General features: G+C 34.9%; 1 protein-coding gene across 1 annotated transcript; it reads right to left on the bottom strand.

Moving 5' to 3' along the window:
• Positions 1–48: 48 nt before the first annotated feature.
• Positions 49–19,646, bottom strand: LOC112056105 (transcription factor atf-2). The gene is made up of 2 exons (XM_024096454.2): positions 19,365–19,646; positions 49–2,200 (listed from the first exon to the last, which is right to left on the bottom strand). The coding sequence occupies exon 2, from the start codon at positions 2,153–2,155 to the stop codon at positions 1,073–1,075; it is 1,083 nt and encodes a 360-aa protein (XP_023952222.1). The 5' UTR covers positions 2,156–2,200; positions 19,365–19,646; the 3' UTR covers positions 49–1,072.
• Positions 19,647–23,844: the final 4,198 nt, after the last annotated feature.

Here is a 23,844-nt window from a genome sequence, read left to right as displayed (position 1 = left end):
CGAACGTCATAAAAAATCAGTTCATGGTAGGGGTTTAAATGAAATTCATTTGTTTATTTGTAATGTACACAATTTATTTATATCGTATAGTGTTTTCTTATACAAAGATAATAAATTGTAAAATCCTCTCTTACTGTCCGAATAAATAAATACTTATAACTCCTTCAGTCCCTATCACACGCCCTGTGGGCAATAGGAGTACTTACAATTTACACATCGAATACTTCCATCGAGCCTAATTAGGATTTGATACAAGTCCCCAACCATGCGTCCAACTCGAAAAATAGATGCGAGGCGAAATAAAAAATGAGTGATACGCCATGCTATCGGTTTTAGGACGACTCGAATACTTTACAGGCAACGCGATTGTATCGCACAGCTGGACTCATGGTAGGGGCCACTTACGGTATAGACAATTGAAATCGTCACGATTTTTCTAACAAATGTACAAAAATATTATTTTAATAGGTAGCTATTTAAGGTAGGTAGGTATGTATTGTTAAAGGCACTGGTATCCTTATTTTCTGATTACTCAATACTCTGAACAATATTACAAACAAGTGGAAATATTAACATTATCATGAATTTGCAATAACTCGATAGCTACAAGATCGATTTCATCAATTATATTTTTTTGGTTTGGAACTCAGCGGTATTCCGAACGAGAAAGACTATACATTTAAACATTATAAATAAACATCTAAGAATGACTTAATTCTACTTAGATCGACTTAACACTAACTTAGGAGAGAAATAGTCTTTAGCCATCGATTCACTACGGAGTCTTCGAAGAGATGAAACAGATCTACTGCGCTTACATATTATATTACACATACATTACACGTAGCTCACCACTAAAAATGCATCATTATTAAAATCTATCACTGAGTAGATAAGTTTTCTCTGCTCGAAAAGTCTTTAAACCGAATGAGTCTCACACGAGTCCACGATATCGTCTAGGAGGGAGTCTGACAGCTGCACTACATCATATACGTGGTAACTTGACTACTGAGGGCAGGTTGAGACGTTTGTACGAGCGACGTGGTCGCGGGGTGAAGCACACAGAGCAGGTTCAGTGCTCCATCGCGCGAGTCTTGTTCTGATGCATCATGTTCTTGAGAGTGGCCACCTCTGTCGCGAGCCGCGCTAGCTCCGCTTTCAGATGCGCGTCTTCTTCCTCTGCAAGGCGCTCGTCAGTGCGTGGTGGTCGGTACTCGGCGCCCAGGGAGATGCCGGAATCTCGCTCGTCGCTCGAGCCTTCCCCGTCCCATGACGGCGACGACCGCGGACCTGGCTCTTGCTTGATGTGTTGGAGGGACAGCAGAGCGCTGGCTACGTCCTTATCGCCGAGGTGGGATTTGTGGCGGAGCTTCAGTGGTAAGCCGTTGTTCTCTGGCGCATATTGCTCGGCTGTCTCGTCGCCTGACCCAGAGAGAGATGACAGTTCGTAGGGCGAAGGCGCGCGACGTGAGCGCGACAGGTTCAACACGGAGCCAGGGGGTTCGTAGTGCGCAGGGTGCGGGTAGTACTCGGGGGCTGGAAGCCGCTCGGGGTAGGGTTCAGGCGCGCGCGGGGGCGACGGCGGTGAAGCTGCGGGCGGCGGCGGCGGCGGCGCAGGTGGGTATAGCGCCCCACCGGACAGTTTGCTGCGCTTGGTCACACACAGCACCTGGTCGCACGTCGGCAGCGTTGCCAACACTTGATCTATACTAATCAGTGTCTCCCCACAGATGCCATACTTCTCTTTAATGGCGTCCAACTGCGCTTTCAGAACGTGGTTCTCTTTGGAGAGTTCAACGACGCGTTGTTCCAACACCATGTCGTTGAAGCGACGCTTTTCGCGCGAGCGTTTCGCGGCTTCGTTGTTGCGCCGCCGACGGTCCCAGTAGCCGTCGTCCTTTTTGTTGTCGGGGATGAACTCCCTCTGCTTGCGCTGGCCGAAGAAGTCTTTGCGCTTGTTGAAGTCGTAGTTCCCGTAGTCGCCGTCATCGGGGCTGCCGGCAGCGGGCGGTGGCTGATCCATGGGGAAGTGGGGGGACACGGAGAGACGCGCGCGGGGCGGCGGGGGGATGCGCGCGGGGGCAGGCAGGGGCCCCAGCGCTGCACCGCCCGCTCCCAGCAGCTGCTGCTGACTCAGTATGAACTCGGCGACCATGTTGCGGCGGACGACGCCCGGCCCGCAGGGATCTTCGCTGTGGTTCTGTAACAAGAGGAAACTTACGTTAACTACTGCCAGCTTTTAATTAATTTATCTATTTGCCTAGAGAACATACAATGCGACAAGTAAATAACTTGTAGGGAGTCAAGAAGGCACGCATCGAGCAGGTAAGTAAGTAAGCGAGATCTGCCCTCCCATGATTGGGCTGGTATTACCCTGATGTCAGGGCACGGAACCTATTTGACTAACAAAACGAGCAGTAAAGGTTGTCGTACGTTATCAAGGAGGTCGTTGTGCCCTTGTACACCCATGTCATAAGAATCAGAATATCAAAAAAGCTAGATTTGTTCTCTTTGCCCTGACAATGAACCTAGCACACGCACGGTGAATTCATGAAATATGTTCAGCACGTGGACCGGTCCGGTGTCTCCTAAACGACAGTTCGCTGTATGATACGTGTGTTTTCAAGTCATAAATAAGTCATATTTGCTATGATCACGTTCAGGCTCAGATCACGGGATACAATGACACCATTAAAATTCAGTTTCCAACGGGAGTTATTGCACTCGCAGCTGATATTTGAAATGCGATAATTTTAATAGGCCCTCAACATAGCATAGATAGAGATAAAAATCAAGGTTTTCAAAGGTTTGTTAGTCACGCTTTTACGTCTTCTTCTTCCTACGTGGTCCCAAAATGTGGGGTCCGTTTTTAGGCATAAACTTGCCCACTTTGCCTGATCTTGGGCATCCGACGTCATATGTTTGTTGTCTCTCCAGTCCGCGTTTAAATTTTTGTCACGTCTAAACCATTGCGATTTTTTAAATTCTATATTTTATCCCCGTATTCCAATGAGAACAGGGTCTTACGTAGGTTAAGCCGCTGAGTTTGCTAGTCACATATAAGGAAGGAGAAAGTTCGTGTGTGTAAGTATAATTTGATAATACTGAAACGATTTGGTTAAGAAGGTTAGAATGGAGAAGGAGAGAAAGAAGAAGCTTAGAACGGAGAAAGATTATACCCTGGATAAACTCAGAGGCTACTTTTCATCTCCTTTAATCGATAAAAGTCAATGATTTTGCACGATTATTAAAAATATGAATTCAACGCGAGCAAAATTGCTTGCTTCTGAAAAAATCGCGCACTATCGATTGACATATAAATAATAGTTTGTACATGTACTCGATTTTTTTTAATGACGCGTGCTTTTCAGTTTCACGCCTGCTGCCATGTGCCGGGCGATCTCATCTAATTGCAATCAATAATAATCAATATTTCGCAATAGACCTCACGTTGACGGGTGCGTGGGCCGCGAACGTCGACCTCGCGCTGTTTATTTTATAAAAATACAGTCCCTATCGATCGGTGTCAATGAACTATGAGACCTAAATTTCGTTATTTTTATAATTTTTATTACCTCGCTTGAGGTCACTGACATTCATTGAGAATTTATGATACTTCATGTGAAATGAGCACAATATCTGCAACCTCATGTTCTAGCTAGTTCAAAGGTACATGACGCTATTTTATATGGCATTTTGTATAAAAAATTGAAAATTAATGTTAATGAAAGAAAAAAGGAAAAGTCTTGTGCATTTTAAGAAATTAAATATCACTTGTCTCAAACGGTGACGGAAAACATCGTGAGGAAACCTGCACACCAGAGAATTTCTTAATTCTCTGCGTGTGTGAAGTCTGCCAATCCGCATTGGGCCAGCGTGGTGGACTATTGGCCTAACCCCTCTCATTCTGAGAGGAGACTCGAGCTCAGCAGTGAGCCGAATATGGGTTGATAATGATGATGACGATGAAACGTGAAAACTATTAAGTAATAAGAAAGCTGTTTGTAATCTAAGCGTCTTAATAAATTTTATTTCTTTATATTGAAATGGAGAAAAAGTGCTGACGTTATCAATATATATCTTTTTTTTTATTTATTATAATATGGTGATAAGTGAACCCGTAAACTTGTATTAAAGCTACAATAGTAGGTAAGGGAAAAAATAACAAAAAGCTTTTATGATACCTTTTATTATCGCCCATTAAACTCAATAACGCAGGAAGTTGTTAACTTCTGAAATCAATAATCAATACCTAACCGAGCATTATCACCAGAACAATGAATGATAATCAATCCATTGTGGCGTGAACCAATAAAATGGATTAAACAGTTTTCTCCAGTCACGTTACTGAGCATGAGGCCCGCAACGTGAGTGTCCTTTCTAAATTGTTTCTAAACGATCTGTTGTTATGCGTTTCCGAACGAATTTGCATGTGATTTTAACTAGTCCCGTCTCTGAAACTAGGGTGGCAACGGGTGGCATAATTTTTGGGACATTCCCGGGAAATATGTAATTAAAAAGTAATTCCAAGAGATTGTTTAATTTCAGATTGGTATCATTACATTTTTTTATTGTCAATGTCAAATATATACATTTTTATACATATTTAATAACTTTAATTATTATATTAAAATGATAAATTTAATTAAGAATGATGTCAGAAAGTGAGTGCATTGTAAAAGGTATCGTATGGTATGTGTATTAAAATTAAGTCTAAATATACAATTTTAATTATTGAAAATATATTCCGTTATGTTGCTCAATTAAGAAATGTCAGATAGTGATTGGATACAACATACATATGAACTGCATTACTAGTTAAAATATAAAAACATTAAATATGATTATATAATAATGAATATCATAAACGTATAACTATCGTTTATTTATTAATAAAACTCAAAGTTTGTGTGTTTAAATTAAAAACATTTTAGGACTGTCCCGACTTTCCCGGCAAATCACAGTCATCCTATTAAAAACACGTGCTCTCTTGCCACTTATAAAAGATTATTCACTAACTGACTCCATATGAAATTCGAATTAAGATCGTTAGCCCAGCACTACAGCATTTTAAGATGGTTTTGAATTTCCATTTAATTCAGATAGCTTTATGTAACCATTTACTGTTTCAATATAATGATAGGTATGGTCATTGACACTTTTTTATTAATACTTAAGTAGGCGGGTCACTTGGTTTTTATACAAGTACAAGCTAACACCGCGTGGTTCCCGTTCCCGTAGTAATACGAGTATAAAATATAGCCTATAGCTTTCCTCGATAAATGGCCTATCTAACACTGAAAGAATTTTTCAAATCGGACAAGCAGTTCCTAAGATTAGCGCGTTCAAACAAACAAATTCTTCAGCTTTATAATATTAGTATAGATTTATTTAACACTGTTTGTATGTGTGTTGTTAATTTTTGGAATATAAATTGTTTTTCCTGTAGTAACTAAACATAATATGTCTGTCCGATTTAAGGTTATTTGTCACGAAAAATTTCTGACAAGATAAATTACCTAAAACATTTGTATAATACAGTAAAGCTGTATTTAACCTACTTCAAAAAAAGGAGGAGGTTTATTCGATTGTATATTTTGTTTTAACTTTTTCAATACGTCTCAACAAAACCTTAATAGCTCCACGGTATAAGGTGCCGGACTCAATACTGAAAGTTTATAGGTTCGAAGCCATCCACTGGACTAAGAATAGTCTTTCCGACTAATTATTGTAGGAAATATTGATCATATTTAAAATATACTAGCGGACGCCCGCGACAACGTCCGTGTGGAATTGAGTTTTTTACTCCTATAAAAAAATACTTACTGAATTAATATACCTAGTAAGGGAAGTAAACTTAAACTAAGAACATTTATTTTCTCATGATTTCTAACAAAGTGTAAGTAGGAGGCTGTATTTTTGTTGTGTAATTTGTGTTGCGTTAGAACTGATTAGTTATTACAATATGCTGCCAGCAATCCGCATAACTGTTGTTATTGCATCCTACATATTTCACTTTGCGGTGCCGCTACAGAATGCTTTTGAATAACAGCTATAATTCGAGTTAAGATTCAGAAAGTTATATCTTCTAAAAGTTCCTGCAGAATATTTTTTAAATGAATATTTGCCAACCTATCTTACTTCCTCGTTATAAACGCAAAAATTTGTATGGATGTTTGTTACTCTTTAACGCAGCAACTATTGAACTTATTTGTCTGAAAGGAGATGGTCCAAAATTGAAATGGAGCCCAGGATCAGTCATTGTACCCTAGCGGAAATAAAAGAAAATATTTTTTTTAACTATTTTTGATTATACACATCTACGAATTACTTTAATTCTTTCGAAATAATATTCATTATCTTCCAAGAAATGCAACACTAATATGGGTAATAATGGCGGATAGATGACGTTTTCAATGCAGTAATCGTTTTGACGTTTGCTGTCAATTGTCATGTCATAGTTGCTCTAAGGGCGCCATCTTGATATAACTCAAAAAATCAGCAAGCCATAAAATCAAAAATTGAATTGAATAACTCAAAAACTTGGGTTGTTATTTTATTTATTTCTTTTTATTTAGTTAGATTAATTCACTTTAATAAATTTGAATAAAATCCTTGTATTTTTTAAATTTTAATGATACGGGGTACAAGAGTGGAACTGAAATGGACCATCTCCTTTGGAATGGAAATAGATTTTTCTCTGGTCTAACACATAGGCTACTTTTCATCCCGGAAAAATCCATGGTTTCCGAGGGATTTGTGAAAAACTGAATTGCACAACGAAGTCGCGGGCGTCCGCTAGTATGCTCATAAAGTTCGCAAGTGTCACAGTTGTGGGACTTGGCTTGCGTGAGACAGGTGGTGATGCGGTCTCGCTCGGTGTCAGTGGGACACAGATGTGGAGCGCGGTTACGGTAAAGATAACTGTCCGATTAAGAACCAACGTTAATTGCTCGACGTGTCGATGCTTTTACTTTACTCAACAAGGTCGGGTATCATGAACTTTTTCCGAATTTCGAGAATTGAGTTAGTCGGATTGTGCTTGTAACGTAGGCTTTGTTTTGAAAAGTCACAGTTTAGGGGCTAACTAAACTGTGAAAAAGTTTGTTTTTCTTTTTTTTGATTTTGTTGTCTGCAAAAGCCAAGGCTGTTAAAATTACTACCATCGTTTTGGAGAGCTTTTTCTAAATTTTCTTTTTGTGAAAACAGCTCTTAGTTTTCTTTTATTACATTACTAGCTGACGCCGCGCGGTCCTCGTTCCCGTAGGAATACGGGAATAATATAGCCTATAGCCTTCCGCGATAAATAGGCTATCTAACAGTGAAAGAATTTTTCAAATCGGACCAGTTGTTCCTGAGATTAGCGCGTTCAATCAAACAAACTCTTCAGCTTTATAATAGATAAAAAAGTTGTTTTTCTGTTGGTAGAGATTCCACCACCTCCTACGTTTTTCTTATTAAAAACTCTTTTTTACAATAAGTATTATAATCCATTACTACATTTTTTTATTATTTCTTATTACTTTATATATAAATAACTAAATAATTTTGAAAAATTATAGATAGTAGGTAAGTTTAAGGTTTTCGAACCGCATTCAAGTTTGACAGGCTTTTAACATTTTAAACAAGTTTTTAACATTTTCAAGTAAGTAATGGTGTCACTCGAGTTAAAAAAAAAAATAATGACGCAATATTTCTTGTCCTTTAATTAGTCATAACTTAGCACTGAAGAATATTTTGGTGCTTAAATAAAAAAAAACAAAGTTGATTCACCGAATGTTGAACCGTTACTTGTTATATATCTGTGAAGTACAGTTACATTGAATAAGCACCTTTTGCCGTTTTGACCGTTTGACGATAGATGTTGATTTAAAAAAAAAAAAAATTTGTTTGGTAAAGTTGCCATGGTTATTTTTGCACCAAAGCTAAATTTTGCCGAGAGTAAGAACGGTAGCCTGTCTCAGCCCACAGGCTTGTGAGGGTTAACCAGTGCCGGATTAAGGTAACTGGATGCCCTAAGCAACATTCCCCTGTGTGTCTTCCCTATCCTATCGGATATATCTTTCCCCCGTTCCCTATCCTATCCCCTTCGGATGATATAGAAACTCATAGATGACAAACTTGCGAAGAAACATTAAATTTTAAAGTAGATTTTTCTTATACCTCAACAACATTATTAGAATTAATACAAATTAATCAATATTCAATATCATGATATCTGATTTTGTATATTTTGAAATATAGCGATCTTAATGATATCCTTAAGTTAATTATAAAGAAATAATTTAAAAAAAAACCTCAAAATTGCCTTAATTCGTGTGCTTGTTTTTTTATCTGTTGACTCTGGTGCCCTCCTAGAAGGGATGCCCTGAGGAATAGCTTAAATAGCTTATATGCTAATCCAGAGTTAGTCTCAACATCTGTGCCTCAGAGTGGTGGTCACAGGATTGAAGGTATATTCCTATCAGTGTGATTTTGTTGAGGTCTGTAGGTAAACATAATCTAAACTTAATATTATAAAACTGAAGAGTTTGTTTGTTTTAACGCGCTAATCCCAGAAACTACTGATTCGAAGTGTATAATTTTATTTTATATTGGATAGTCTAATTATCGAGGAAGGCCAATAGGACCATCAATGATAAAATGGGGCAAAATCGGGAAAATATATAACTTTATTAGAGAGGTAATGTAGGTAGGTAGTAACCTGGGACCAAAGTTTGACAAAGGTTTCAGTTCTAAATAGAAACTTCTTGAATGACATGCTTTCAAACAAATAAAGGACATGACCAAATGTACTTATAACCTATCCAACATATACCTAATTATTAACTAAAACAATGCATACCTATGCAATTTCATTTAAAAGTTCAATTACACGAATAATGTACATTGACTATGTTAATTATTTGTCTAGACTATAAAAAAATACATGCAATTTAATGCTGTTAGTGTAATGTAGAGGTTATGTTTGTATAAAAAGGAGAAAATTAATGATATTTTTTACGTGATTTTTTTGTATCATTTTAAATTGCTAACCTTACCTACCTTAGTCACATTTTTTTATATTTGAACGTTACTTTAAAACATATAGAAGCATTATATTGTGGCCTAATATTAAATAATAATTTATATGGATAATAGTTATTATTATTATATTTTTAATGTAATTGTCAGAATTAATGTTAATTTAAATGACCTAATTAAAAAAAAACCGATTTCCCTCAATTAAATTAGAATTTCCAAAAAACATTTCCGAGTAAGTCGATGCTACATAAATTAATTTATAATCACATTAACATAAAAATGGAACTTTCAAAGACGTATTACATTTATTTTGATTTTCACACAAACTTTATAAATCGATTTTCAAAATTGGCTTATAAATGACGAAGTTATGAGGTTACAAACATTAAAAAAAAAAAATATTGTGACGCCTTTTTTGAAGTCGGTTAAAAATGACTAACCTATTTTTATATAGATAACCAAGTAGGTAAGTTGCAAAATATTATCATAGCAATTAAAAGCATCTAACTGCTCGGTTTGAAAGTTTAAAAAATCCGTTATTTGTCGGTTGGCAGAGCATACGGTGAAATGGCTGGCCAGTAATGATATATAAACGGTTAAAAGAATATTAATAGCGAAATTATACGTAACACCTTACCTAATAGACGTTACTGTAGTTCGTTTTAATCTGAATCAAATAAATACGATTTTTAACACAAAAAAGTCATAAATATAGGGTATGTTATTTTTAAGAAAAATATACAAATGTAAAATTGTTCAGATCTTGAATTTATCCATACCAATAAAAAATATAGATATGTAGATATGTTAATAATTAATAAATAAAAAACCATGTTCTAAACGCAAAGTGAGAATGTTTTGAGGCACCAAATGATTAAGACACACGGGGAGTCTTAATAAAACTTACAACGTAAAATATATTTACCGCAGAAATTGTATTATTAATCTGTAAATTACGTATAGAATATATAGAGGAGAATAACAATATTTTCTTAGTGAACTTCTGTAAATTAAACAAAATTGAGATAATATCGTAAATCACCGCAATCTAGTGACAAAACCACTGACATAATTTCTTAATTATTATCGTTTGATAACAAATTCGATACCGTTCCGAATTCCTGTAACGGTGATGCGGACTCGTATAACAATCGGCATTTGAAGACAGTTATAGCTAATCATGTACTTTCTTACGGACCGTTAGCCAAAAACTGGCTCCGTACGGTACTGTGGTTTTTATAACCATCTGGTCATCTGGTACGAACTCGTTATGAAACTGATGTTTCGTCACTTCAAGGTTGGATTGTAAAATTATTGACATTCTAAATTCAAACTCTTGCAACTGACGTATGGGAACTCTTTGATCTTTTTTATGTCTATGCACGAAACTTTTGACATCTATATTTTTAATTTAATCTGTAATCAGTTTAGTTACTTTGGTCGTTGGTTTTATATGGACAACATTTACATGATTATACTAATTAAGACACTCAATTATTTTTTTCGGATTCTTCAGATGATATAGAAACTTATAGATGACAAACGTGCGAAGAAATCATTAAATTTTAAAGTTGATTGTTCTTATATCTTAAGAACATCATTAGCATCAATACAATATTTAATATCATGATATCTGATATTGTATATTTTGAAATATAGCGATCTTAATAACGGTTGCAGTACGCTGTCACTTATTAAGTAGTCGATAATTTGTGTTGTAAGAATCCATTTGCAATTCCAATACCAATTAACAGTTAGAACAGTTAGATTTATACGTGATATAAATAAATTGTTAATTAATTGGTTTTTAATACAGAAAATGTTGTAAACAACGATTAGCTATACGGTAAATAAATTTGAAGAAACATTATATTGATTTAGATTGTCATAGTGTTGTTAAATCTTGATTATCTATTATGTAGTTAAATGTATATTTTTTATTAAATAGATATAAATGTATATGCTTGGTTAATCAACCATCGGAATTAGTCGAATATTAGTATTTTGAAATGACCACACGAAATTGCAGCATTCAATAGATCTTGACATCGAAAGGAAAGTTTGTTAAATTTTCGAGATATACTAAGTTTTCTTAACATTTTATTATATTTTTTTATTGTTAATAATGTATAAAGACCTGATTTAGATAATGAAGCATCAGTTGGGGTATATAAAAGCGTTTTCCTAGTCACCAAGCGATAATTTGCGATGTGAGGTTTTAGTTATAGAGTCCGATTTTGCATTTTTACTATCAACATTGCATTCCCATGACAATAGGGTATCTTAATGAGGCTTATGAGGTTTGCTATAGTAAGTATTACCCCATATAAAACAAGGTTATCGGTTAAGGTTAAAAGATTATGTAACGGCTTCATTTAACTGCGCGAGAATCAACACGTGCTTCGCTTTGCATCACGTTGTACAGTCAGGTGGATTGTAATGCTTTTAATAGTTCTTTTTAATATTAGTATTTAAGTTTAATTATAATTTTAAGTTTTCCGGAAAATAAATCTCAGCTATTTCTGTTTTGATATTTTTTTAAAAAGATCAAAAACAATGGCGTAGCTACCAGCCCTCGAATCTTTACCAGAAAATCGAATAACAAAAATTCGAAAACGAAACAGCCCCAAGTAGTAGCCAAGTAGCTGATTCTCTTTCTACGATCGCAAACGCTTTGAAAACTTGAAAAATGTATGGGAATGACATTTGCTATCGACAGTTCACGTGATCAAGATATGTCAGTCCCATATATTTTTCTAGTTTTCGTAGCGTTTGCGAACGTAGAAAGAGACGTGCCACTTGGCTACAGGGGTAGAGTTGATGATAAAGTAACTTAGCATTTTTATGTATTTGTATATATTTAATATTTTTACTTGATAAAACCTACCTAGCTACGCCTCTGGTCAAAACATTTGGATTTTTACACTTAATTGGAACTTAATATTTTTATTAATAATATGATAATTAGTTATTAAAGGATTTAGAAATTCACAAAATATAGGATCCCGATCATCTATATAGATACAGATATCAAAAGAAATAGTAATAGTTTACTTTAGTTCGTTACAACAAGAAATCATTTTGTATTTTATTTGAAATTATCTACGAAGTAGGTACGTTACACCTTTATCTTTCTAAAAATGGCATAGTTACAATAGAGATTCTAAATAAAACAAAGAAATTCCAAATCACCATGTACCTACATGTACAATATACATAGATAAACAAAGAATAGGTATTTCATAATACAAAATGTATCTCTGAGTCACTTCACAAACAAGATACTAATGACTTACGCAATCGTTTAGCTATTTGTCGATATTGAGTGCACTGTTATGACCTGTCCGTTCTGAGATTTATTCTTTGCTATTACATAATCCTGCAGTCATAGATTAATTACATTCCAGTCTTACTCTGGAATAAAAATGCGATGTCAAATGAATTACTGACGATTTATACATTTGTATCGCTTTGATATCTAAACCACAAAACCGATTATTGATATTAGTTCACCAATGGAAAGCTACGTTATTAGCAAGTAACACAGGCTATATTTTATCCCGCATTCCCTCTGGAACGATAACTACGTGGATGAAACGGTGAGGCGTTGCTAGTTTTATATAGATTAAAAACAATGGATACTGTAATTACCTATAATTAATTATGACTACCACAAAAACTCTTTACTTTAGCACGCGTAAATTTTTAATAAGCTGATTATCGCTTCAAAGCAATTATAATAAATACTTCCTTAACATGGGTTTATACTTGTTACTTTTATTATACGTATAAATAAAAAGAAAATTAGGTATTTTTTACCTTTTGTTTATTTTAAATGCAACTCTAAAGTTACACAAAAATAAAAACAGACGCTAAGTGGATTGATATGACATATTTTGTGCATTGAGAATGACATGTTCTTGCATTAATGACATCTATTTCATTTTTGACAGATGACCTTTCATGCCGCTTCTTTACTGACTATCACGTTCTTTTGAAATTTCAAAATAAAAGTTCCAGTAATTGTGTCCCAAAATTCAATGGACTTTGTTTTCTAAATTTAGCACCAACCAAGTTAAAAATGTATTTTTTGCAGTTTACTGATGGATTTGTAGTTCTAACGTGAATATCGCATTGAGTTTGCTAACTCCAGAATGAACATGACCTTAGTTAGCGTTGAAGTAATAAAATTCAAAATCAGACACATTTTTTTACAGTTCACGGACGGATTCGTGGCTCTGTCGTCAATATCGCACGTAAATCGCATCTGGCTTGCAAACGATTTCCAGAATCAGGAAATGACCTTAAAGAGTAGACATAACAAAATTTGTGCTCGTGAATTTCAAGAATATCGGATTAATTGCGGTTCTATCGTTAAGATCGCATCTGAATCGCATCGAGCTTGAAAACCAACTCCAGAATCAGTACATGACCTTAGCGTAGACGAAACAAAATTTTTGCCAGTGAAATTCAAGAATATCGGATGAATTGCGATTCTATCGTCAATATCGCAAGTTAATCGCATCGGGCTTGAAAACCAACTCCAGAATCAGTACATGACCTTAGCGTAGACGTAACAAAATTTGTGTCCGTGAAATTCAAGAATATCGTATGAATTGCGGTTCCATCGCAAGTTAATCGCATCGGGCTTGAACCAGCTCCAGAATGGACATGACCTTAGAGTTATTGTCCTGCACGTGTTGTGGCGGTCACGCGGCGCCCGACACGTGAACTTGAACTCACGTTGCTTGCGTAACTCCGCACGTTCTTCTCAGCCGTTATATAAACCAACGTGATCCGTCGGAGTTAATTAGATACGCTGATTGCATCCTTGACATTCAATTTGTTGCAGAACATCCGATTTGGAAAGTAACTATTGAATGGAGAGTTAAGTTAGTTAATAAATACGCAGTTCAATGAAATTACACCTGTTGTATTATATCTTCTTCTTCTTTCTTTATTTCGATGTTGTCACGACATTAATTAAAGGATGATTTGTTCTAAATGGTTATATGATTCGTCGGAGTTAATTAGATACGCTGATTGCATCCTTGACATTCAATTTGCTGTAGAACATCCGATTTGGAAAGTAGGTGAGGTAACTATTGAATGGAGAGCTAAGTTTGCTAAGTACATCAATGAAATTGCACCTGTTGTATTATATCAGAATGGTTATTTATTTCGATTAAAGGATGATTTCTTCTCATCGGTTATATGATTCGTCCCGATGACAACCTTGAATTAAATTGATTCTATGTGCTTAATTTGGAAACAAAAGATTGTAATTTATTGAATGCAATGCAAATTTTGTCAATTTCATTGTAACTCCACCGGTTGTAATATGATTTCATAATAATAGTTTTTAATTACTTAGTTATTTATTAAAAGATGATTTCTTCTCAACGGTTGCAAGATTCGTCGGAGTTAATTATATACGCTTATTATACCTTTGATCGTCAATTTGCTATTGTACCTTAGATTTAGAATGTAGGTGAGGTAATAGATAGTTAAGTTTGTCAATAAATACGCATTTAATTGGAATTACTTGTTGTAGTTCAGAAACATTGCCTGAGAATATTTTTTGATTATTAGAATGTCCATACTATGTGATGGGGTTAATTAGTTACCCTTATTATACACCCTTGGCTAATAATTGACTGTAACACATCATTTGTAAAGTGGGTGAGATTGTTGTTCTTTGGAATAGCAGTGTGAGTTGAATGGAAGAGTTTGTAAATAAGTGAGTTTCAAATACGCGCTTCACTTGAAATACACCTGTTAAAATATTGCCTAAGTAAGAGCCTACTACGATGATACTACGATGTCAGATATTTATTTAAAGATGATGAAATGATCGCCAATTAGATCATGTAATTTTGAATCATTTAGGGAACTCTACAAAGTATATGTATGCAACAGTTGAAGACCTAATGAGATTGTTAAATTAGTTATGACTTCACCAGTTTAGATAGAATACAGTGTTATTAGTTCATTTTTATTTTTAGCTGTCTACTAAGGGTGGTTTTTCTAGAAAGTTAACCTCTAAAATCGCGCGTCCAAATTGCTCGTATCTTGCTCTTGACCTACCAGAGACAATTATCGCGATGTAAATGCTCATAGACAATATCAGCCATCTTGGAAAAAGTAGAGAAAGTAGTACAGCAGTAACTTTCCACACGCTCGCCACTAGCGGGGGAAAAGTAGGCCGGCCGCCATCTTTTATGACATTTTATTGTCGCACAATGTCGAGACATTATTAGGTTTAATCAAATATGTTTACACACTTAATCTTGAGGTTGTTTCATGAATAACTCTGATATACTTTCGTCTGTAAGGATTTCCTGTTATCTAGATTCGATTGAGATACGAGAGAAATAACCATTTTCCAACGAGAAAATAACATGTCCATTTTTGCATTTTTCAATAACTTTACTTTGAACTGGTTGATTGGCGCCAAAGAACTCAATAGTTAACCCTGAACAAGGCGACAATTGTACACGCTAGATGCATTAGTTATGAAAATATTCAATGTGCCACATTATTGTTATGTCTAGACTCTAGTGTGGATTCTAGTATACTTGCAGTAGCATTGTCGTTCTCATGTAACCTCAAGTAGGATTAAGAAAGGTCGCCATTTTGGATGCGTTTCAAGCATTTTTCTGTTGAAAAAACCGCGCATACTTGACCGATTTTCGCATACGTATTTAGCGAAGGCCCAATTAAAGAGCACGCTATTTTGGGGACGGCCTCAGTCTCCCGATAATAGTTTCGTGTCAAGGTCCAGTTTCGTAACTCCTCGAGCGATAAACCGCCGCGTATATGTGTCAAGGCCTTTTCACTCGCTTTTCCGGTGGATTTCCCTAACTGATAAAATAATCCTTAAACAAATACGCAGTATGACGAGACAAAGGAACCTACTTTGCGCCGACCTTGCTCTACACTGTTAATTGCTATATTATTAAGAAACACTTAACCTATTTTCGTGAACTAGATTCTTCGGATTTAGCTATCCACCTCTGTTTCTTACGCAATGTAAACAATTTGTCTCTAGGAAGCATCACGAACAGGGCCGTGATCTTAATGAGTTTAAATTTCCCTTATTACTCATTGAGTTGTTGTTCAGTTTAATCTACGTCTTTTAATATGTGGCGTACTTGGAGGTGCTCTAGATTAGCCAAAGTGTGACTCATCGGGAATTCCAAGTCATATTTTTGTGGTGTAACATCTTCAAAACAGAAAATTCTGGGAACAAAATTTTAAAGATAAATTTTCTTTTCCTTAACTATTTATACAATTACTTCAATTTAATCATGACTGCACTCAGCAGTACCAGGAACTTTTTCATGATGGAGTTAATTTGAAGATTTTCCTGCATTACAACTTACCTTAAGCGCTGCGCTTAAGATCCAATTTGACAGTTCATGGATCTGTCAAATTGGAGTTTATTCGAGATATGTAACAAGTCAGTCAGTCGTAACACTCACGTGCACATCGGTAAGTAGGTTACAGTTACGCGAGCGAGTGAGATAAAAAAAAATAGGTCAAGTTATCTTCGCTTGTCCTCGTACCGATGAAATTATCGGCGCTGTTATTGCGTATAAAAAAAATGTACATTACGTAATGGAACTCGTTGTGGTCTATCACGATAATATAGTTGTGATATATTATAATGTGATAAAAGCTAAGCGAAATATCGCCTTGAATAATGAGGACAATCGCATTGTGTAACTCATTGTTGGAGAATTGATACGCGAAATTGGCAAACCGTATGCGAACATTTCGAGCTCGATGATTGCATAAATACGGCATAAGTGGTTCAGTTACTTGGTATAAAGGTTAGGTGCATTTAATAAGACATTGATGCTTGATGATTATTTTTATATTGACTATCTTGACATGACCGTTAGTTGTGAACAGACAATGACAGTAACTATAGACAATTAGCTACGAAGAGTGAGTTGACAAGTGCAGATAATATACCATGTAACATCTCTCTTTTTGGGAACAATTTGACTAGTTTCTTGTTTCTTTTTATGCTATTTCCTCTTTCATATAGAAACATAAGTACTATGTAACAGTTAGAAGATGATTTCATCGTTTCGCATGATCCGTAAGTAATCAGGGCCGTGTGCGAGCGTCGGCATAATGGGAATTAAAATTCATAGCTATGCGAGTCATGATGCACGATTAACTAAATGCATACGGGTGTGACCTTACGGTCTTTAATAATACCTTCCGGACGACCTTGCTGCAAACTTCCTGTATTACATCACTTGCGTACCGATAATGCACTTTATACTACGTTACACTTCTTTGTCTATCTATTATTAGAGTGCGGAAATGTTTGTACAAAACAACTTCTTGTACTGCGTTTTCTAGTTAGCTTTGTGCAGTTCTACATTATCTATAGTCCGTGTTTGCGTTTTCTAGTTCGCTTCGTGGTATTTGACGTTTCCACGTTATCTATAGTCCGTGCAATGTCACCGTTTGTCTGTGTGGGTTGCAGTGGATTACGCAATGCCGCCCTAGGAACGTTGCGTCATACGTAGATAGCTAACTGACCTTTATACGATCGATTCGAGACTGGGGTTTGTATTGTTTGAACGGAAGGTGCATTTTTGTTCTCGGATGTAATTTGTTAACCACCGTGAAGATACTTATTGTTTTATGGACAATGCAATTGTTTGTAAACTCTCTTGTAGTTACCGCAATTTGGTCATTATAACAATTTTCGTTGTTCAGAAAGTTTATCAAGTTTTATCTACTTTTCCTTTTTTGACTTACTTTAAGGGTAGTTGGAAATTTAATATTTGGAAACGCCGAGTATTCAAAATATACCAATATTATAAAGTGGAATAATTTGTATGGTTGATTCTTCAAATGACCTCATATTCAGGTTGTAAAAATTCTTGTTGACAGCCAAACGTTTGAGTGACTTAGATTTACTTTAAAGAAGGGAATAAACAGAGAGAAGAAATCTTATATGAAAATGTATTCTTCAGAGTCTGTTACTTTAATTATGTTTAGGAACAGCAAATTGAATCCAATGCTGCTATTGATATTGACTACATACATAATATCAAGAACACTAGTTCCGTACATCCGCAGGCGAACGCACGCGGGAACGGAACCTTGAACCAGTTGTGTAAGCGTTTACAATAGCTTACGACAGAGCCGTCGTGCCGGGCGCCGTTTACGACACACTACTTACTAACAATCGCGGTACATTAATTAACTATTTAAATAGTGGTACCTTTTCCAACAAGAGTGTCAAAATTACCGCTCGACCTGAATTTAGTGAGGTCAATAAAATTTGGAGGACATGTTACTAATTTAAAATAGATTTTTAACTATTTAGTGTTAATGACTCAATTTTAATTAAATTAATTTTTAAAGACAAATCTGTTAAAAAAAATCTGATTTAATTTTTTTTTTTAATTAAACACTAAAACTAATATAAAACATGCATCAAGAAATAAAATGAACATAACAAAACTGTTCAACAATATTTGTTTTTTTTAAAAAAAAACGATACATTCCATAAATAAAAATAATATTTAAAAATCACAACGGAAATAGGAAGTGTTAAAAAATTTTGGCAAATTGAAATTAGCTTTGATAATAATTATGATTAAATATTACTCAAAGATAAAAATATCATTTATAACTTATCAAACACAATGAAGCCAGAATAGAGGACAAAGGAAAAAAAAAGTTATAAGATATATAATAAGATATAACGGTGTAAACAAAGATACAAATAAAAACATCGAGGAAGTAAACATGCGAACAAAAGAAGCGAAGAGAGGACAGTTGGAAGCGTCAATTGTGGGAAATTCTGTACTAAAATGATTAAAGGCGAAAATCTTTTGGCACGAGACGAGGCGGGCGTGAATAAACAAATTTTGTGCGACAAAGTCATTGACACGCGCGCAAACATTTCTATGGAAGTCATTGTGATCATTTTAGCGATTCGTCTTAATCTGTTAGTCATTTTTATTTTTTTTTTAAATTGGATGATGTAAATTCTAATTGGATGAATGTAATTTTTTGTAAATATCGAATTTTTTGATTTATTAAATTTCTAGTTAGAATCTTTTTTGTTTATTTTTTGTTATTTTTTTTTTGTATTATGTATTTTTTTTCAAAACAATAATTGTGGTCAAAATTGCATTTTTCTGACTTCGTTACGTTAAATAAAATGAAAATTTTTAAAGATTTTGTAAAAAAAAAAAATAATAACTAAAATATTTTTGGCGAAAAATAAAAAAAATACACAAAAAGCTAGTAATAAAAAATAAAACAACTATAAGGGCTATTTAATAAAAGAAAATACTTACAAAAATATTTGCGGCAATTTTGTACTCCTTATCGGGAATTATCCAAATTTTGAGAACAATGTCATAATTTCACAATAAACAGCAAATCACAAAACAGTCTTCGGTATAGTTTCTAGTGCTTCAAATGTTACAATAAAATGTTATGCACCCACTTTACACGTCTTAAAATATTTTTTTCACTATCACAATGTTGTTATGTCGAAATATCCAATGCGTATGGCGTAGTACTCTAGTAACTTGTTACTCGTCTATCCTCTGCGAAGTCTAGAGTGCGACTAAATTTTGTAGTGGGGTCGACCGACTCACGGTCTGCAGCACGCACACAGCGAAAGGTCTCTCTAGTGTGCGTACTCTTCGCATGTGTGGGTGACTGTGGCAGTGTGAGGTATTTACGTAACCCGGGCTGTGTAATCACTTTAGTTGGAGCTATTGAGTCAATATAGTGTCCGATTTTTTTAGTTAATTCGCGATTGAGTCATGTATTTGTAGCGTTTTTGTGCTTCTACGAAATCTGTAATCGATTGATAAGCGTTATTTTTTGGCAATTTACAGTGGTGTAATGAATTAATTTAAATGTGGACTTTTTAACTACCACTGCGGGCTGGGCAATTTTTCGCTTGTTTGAAATCTCGGTTGACGTAAAAACTATGGCAATATTGGATAGGTATTAAAACTTAGACATCGTTCTGTTACAGCATTTTTTTTTTTGCAAATTGTTTCAGCAAATAATTTGTCCGTAACAGATTTGTAAGAGATTCTCAATGTACTCGTATTTAGCGTAACTTTAGATAGATTTCAGTTTAAATTATCGTGTAATACGTCCTACTTTTAAATATCTATTAATTATTTTTTGTCTATATTATTGTTATCTGGATAAAATTCTGTAATTTATACTATGTAATAAATAATAAATATATTATGTATGTACTTTATAATCATTTTCATCAGTATGTAAACTGATATAAAAAATATACAAATATATAATATATAATTATGCTCTAACGTATCTCTATCGTAAAACTCAGACTGCATGGTCAAACCTTAGCTTGTTTCCCGTTGTAGACAAATTGAAAATGGCGTAAAATGTTGTAGCAAACTTTTTTTGATAAAGTAATGTTAAAGTAAAATTATCAAGATTTTTTTAGATAATATAAGTAAATTGCCGGGTGGTTAAGTTAGGCCTGGGCCGGGGATACATATTATAGGTATCACTAGAGTGTTTGTTAAGACAAAGATGTCTCAATATATTATGTATCTACATATAGTGTTTAAGTAGAGTCTTGTTTGTTTAGGAGTTCTCAAGGCCACCACCATGATATTATGGCATTGTCACCATAGTTAAAAAAAACTAAATCATTGCATTCTCACCTTAGATAAGAAGGTATAGTTATTTTGACGAATTGAATGACCGGAAGTGGTTCCTAATTTGACTTGACTTACAAATTCTAACAGGACTAACTGAAACAAACGCTTATAAAAAGCTTATAAGATACGCGACATTGGCAAAGTAAATTGTGCTGTCTTGACATATCCGAAAGAACATAAAGAAGAAGATGAAGAAAAAGAAGAAAAGTCATGTGAAATGACAACAACGTAATCTATATTACCACCATTTATAACAAGTTGTGTAAAATTGCATAATCTATAGTGCACAACATAAACAAATTATAAATAGTTAAATTTTTGCAGCTAGAAGGGAAGGTAATAGCGTTTTGGGCAAGTTTTGGATACGTTTACGTTAAGTTAAGTAAATATTTTCTTTCCCTAATTAAATTATATATTTATGAACTACATTTAATAAGGTTTAAAATATATTTTTTTTTACTGTTGTCAACGTAGTTTAAAGAAATAATATTAGTCATTGATTTTTTTAAATAAGACCAATAAACTCATTCGCACTAGACTTAAGAAAGCGCAGCGTTGGTCGACCCCTCACCAGGTGGACTGACGACATCAGTGGCTCAGTATCGTGATGTTTGGAAGTCCCTGCAAAAGGCCTATGTCCTGCAGTGGACGTCCATCGGCTGATATGATGATGATGATGTCTTGGTATCAGTTCGGCCCGTTTACTGAGCTAGTTGGTTTTAGTTTACTATGTAAGTATTACAAAGATCTAATACAACAAAGAACGTAGAATAGAATGGATAGTTAAGTAACTATCTCTAACTAATTATGGAGCAGAAAATAATGACAAAGTAAGTTTAGTTCAGACTGTAAGCTTGTGTATAAATTATCTATTTTTACATCTTTATTATGTTTCTTATCAATTGTTTAATAAATTACTTACTGACTAATAAGTTAGGAATTTTATTGTTTTTATTTTTTATTACGATGACCAATATCATAATCATTAGTTGGTCTGGTGGGTCTATGTATTTTTGGAACTCGAGGTCCAAGGTTCGACCATGTAATATATTTTATTTATATTTTTATAAAAGTAATTGTTATTACATTGATTCTTAGCAGCTAGAGGTGGGTATCAAATTCTAAAGGTCTAAATTATTTTGATCGCTGCCAGTTTTACTTTTCACTTTTGTTTTTTGGGGTCCTACACACAAAGGGTAGGACCCTAATACTAAGACTCCGTCTGTACGTCTGTCTGTCAACAGGGTGTACCTCACGAATTGTGATAATATACAGTTGAAATTTTCACAGATGATGTAAGTAGTTACTTCTGATGCCACTATAACTTAAATAAAATAAATAGAAGCTCCGATACAATAAACGTTATTTTTTACCGTTATCATAGATAAGTAATTCACCTGCGTGGTTAGAATTTTCGTAGGAATACGGGGATAAAATATAGCCTATAGCATTCAGGGATAGTGTAGCTTCAACATTGGAAGAATCTTTCAAATCAGTTCAGTACTTTCAGAGCCTTTCAATGCAAACAAACAATCGAATCTTTCCACTTTCTAATTAATTAGTATAGATTAATTGTACGGAACCCTTCATGCGCGAGTCCGACTCACACTTGGCCGGTATTTTCTTTGTTTTCCTTACCCAGGTTTTCGTCTATTACATTGCTATACAGGGTGGCCGGGAAGTTGACGTTCAAAGTTAAAATTTGGATGGCTTGTAACGAGCAGTATCCGAATCACCACCATGTAAATTCTACGATTTTGCTTAGTTTAGGAGATTTTTTTTATGATTTTTTTCCGCAATTTGGACCTAACATTGGTATATGATTTTTTCTCACTGTACTGAGCATTTTTCGTTGGGTTTGTAGATAATAATTAAGAACCATATTCAAGAGTACCACCCTAAAAATTACGCCTTAACTAGGCATTGTGGAACTTACTTAAAATTTAGTCGAAAAGTCAAAATTACGGTTAAAAGAAAGGGAATTTTAGTTATAATATAAAAGGTATGGATGAATATTTAAAAAAAACACGCTGTGAAAACTCGCTCGCTGTGCCGTAGGCCGTAGCAAACCGTTATTGTGAAAGTCCCGATAGATGGCGTTAGTTCTCGTAGAGTGTTTCTAATTACATGATTAAAGTTCTTTATGGATTTATACGAGGTCCTGGGTTCGAATACTAGGTCGGGCTATGACATATTGAGTTTTTATTTCTTCAAATAAATTATTATTAAAATAGGGACAGTTTAATAAATTATATAAAAAGTATGCTAATAGTACCTTTATTTTGTAGGAGTAACTACAGGGTTTTAAGGGTCATACGACGACGTGATAGCCCAGTGGATATGACCTCTGCCTCCGATTCCGGAAGGTGTGGGTTCGAATCCGGTCCGGGGCATGCACCTCCAACTTTTCAGTTGTGTGCATTTTAAGAAATTAAATATCACGTGTCTCAATCGGTGAAGGAAAATATCGTGAGGAAACCTGCATACCAGAGAATTATCTTAATTCTCTGCGTGTGTGAAGTCTGCCAATCCGCATTGGGCCAGCGTGGTGAACTATTGGCCTAACCCCTCTCATTCTGAGAGGAGACTCGAGCTCAGCAGTGAGCCGAATATGGGTTGATACGAATATTGATTGCGGCGCTGCCACGGATCGTGCGAAATCGAATCGTTATAGAAACAAAAACTACTTGACAGATTTTAACAAAACTTGTTACTTCATTTTCATCACGCTACGATCAATAGGAGCAGAGCAGTGTAGGGTAAGGTTGGGAAAACGGGAGAAGTTACTCCATTTTTACAGCGATACTACTGTAAGGGCTAGTTAATTAATATTGACCCTATTTACCCGAATGTCTCTTTAAAATTAATATGTTTATAGTAAGTCACGAAGCTGAAGTGGCAATGGGCAGGCCACATAGTTCGAAGAGCCGATGGACGTTGGGGCCCCAAGGTGCTGGAATGGCGACCCCGTACCGGAAAGCAGCTAAAGTTTGTGTCAAAAACCTAAAATCGTCTTAATTATTGAGTTGTCCCCCTAATAAATGTAAATTCATGATGATTTAGACATAATATGCTGTGACATGTTTCAAAAATCTTTATTTAATACATAAATTAC

The sequence above is a fragment of the Bicyclus anynana genome, chromosome 25 (genome assembly GCF_947172395.1).
Source record: "Bicyclus anynana chromosome 25, ilBicAnyn1.1, whole genome shotgun sequence".
NCBI classification, from domain to species: Eukaryota; Metazoa; Arthropoda; class Insecta; order Lepidoptera; family Nymphalidae; genus Bicyclus; species Bicyclus anynana.
This window is presented reverse-complemented; position numbering and strand designations above follow the sequence as displayed.

What these genes read in the sequence shown, in the direction of transcription:
- LOC112056105 (XM_024096454.2), bottom strand. Translation starts at nt 2,155, where the DNA reads ATGGTCGCCGAGTTCATACTGAGTCAGCAGCAGCTGCTGGGAGCGGGC.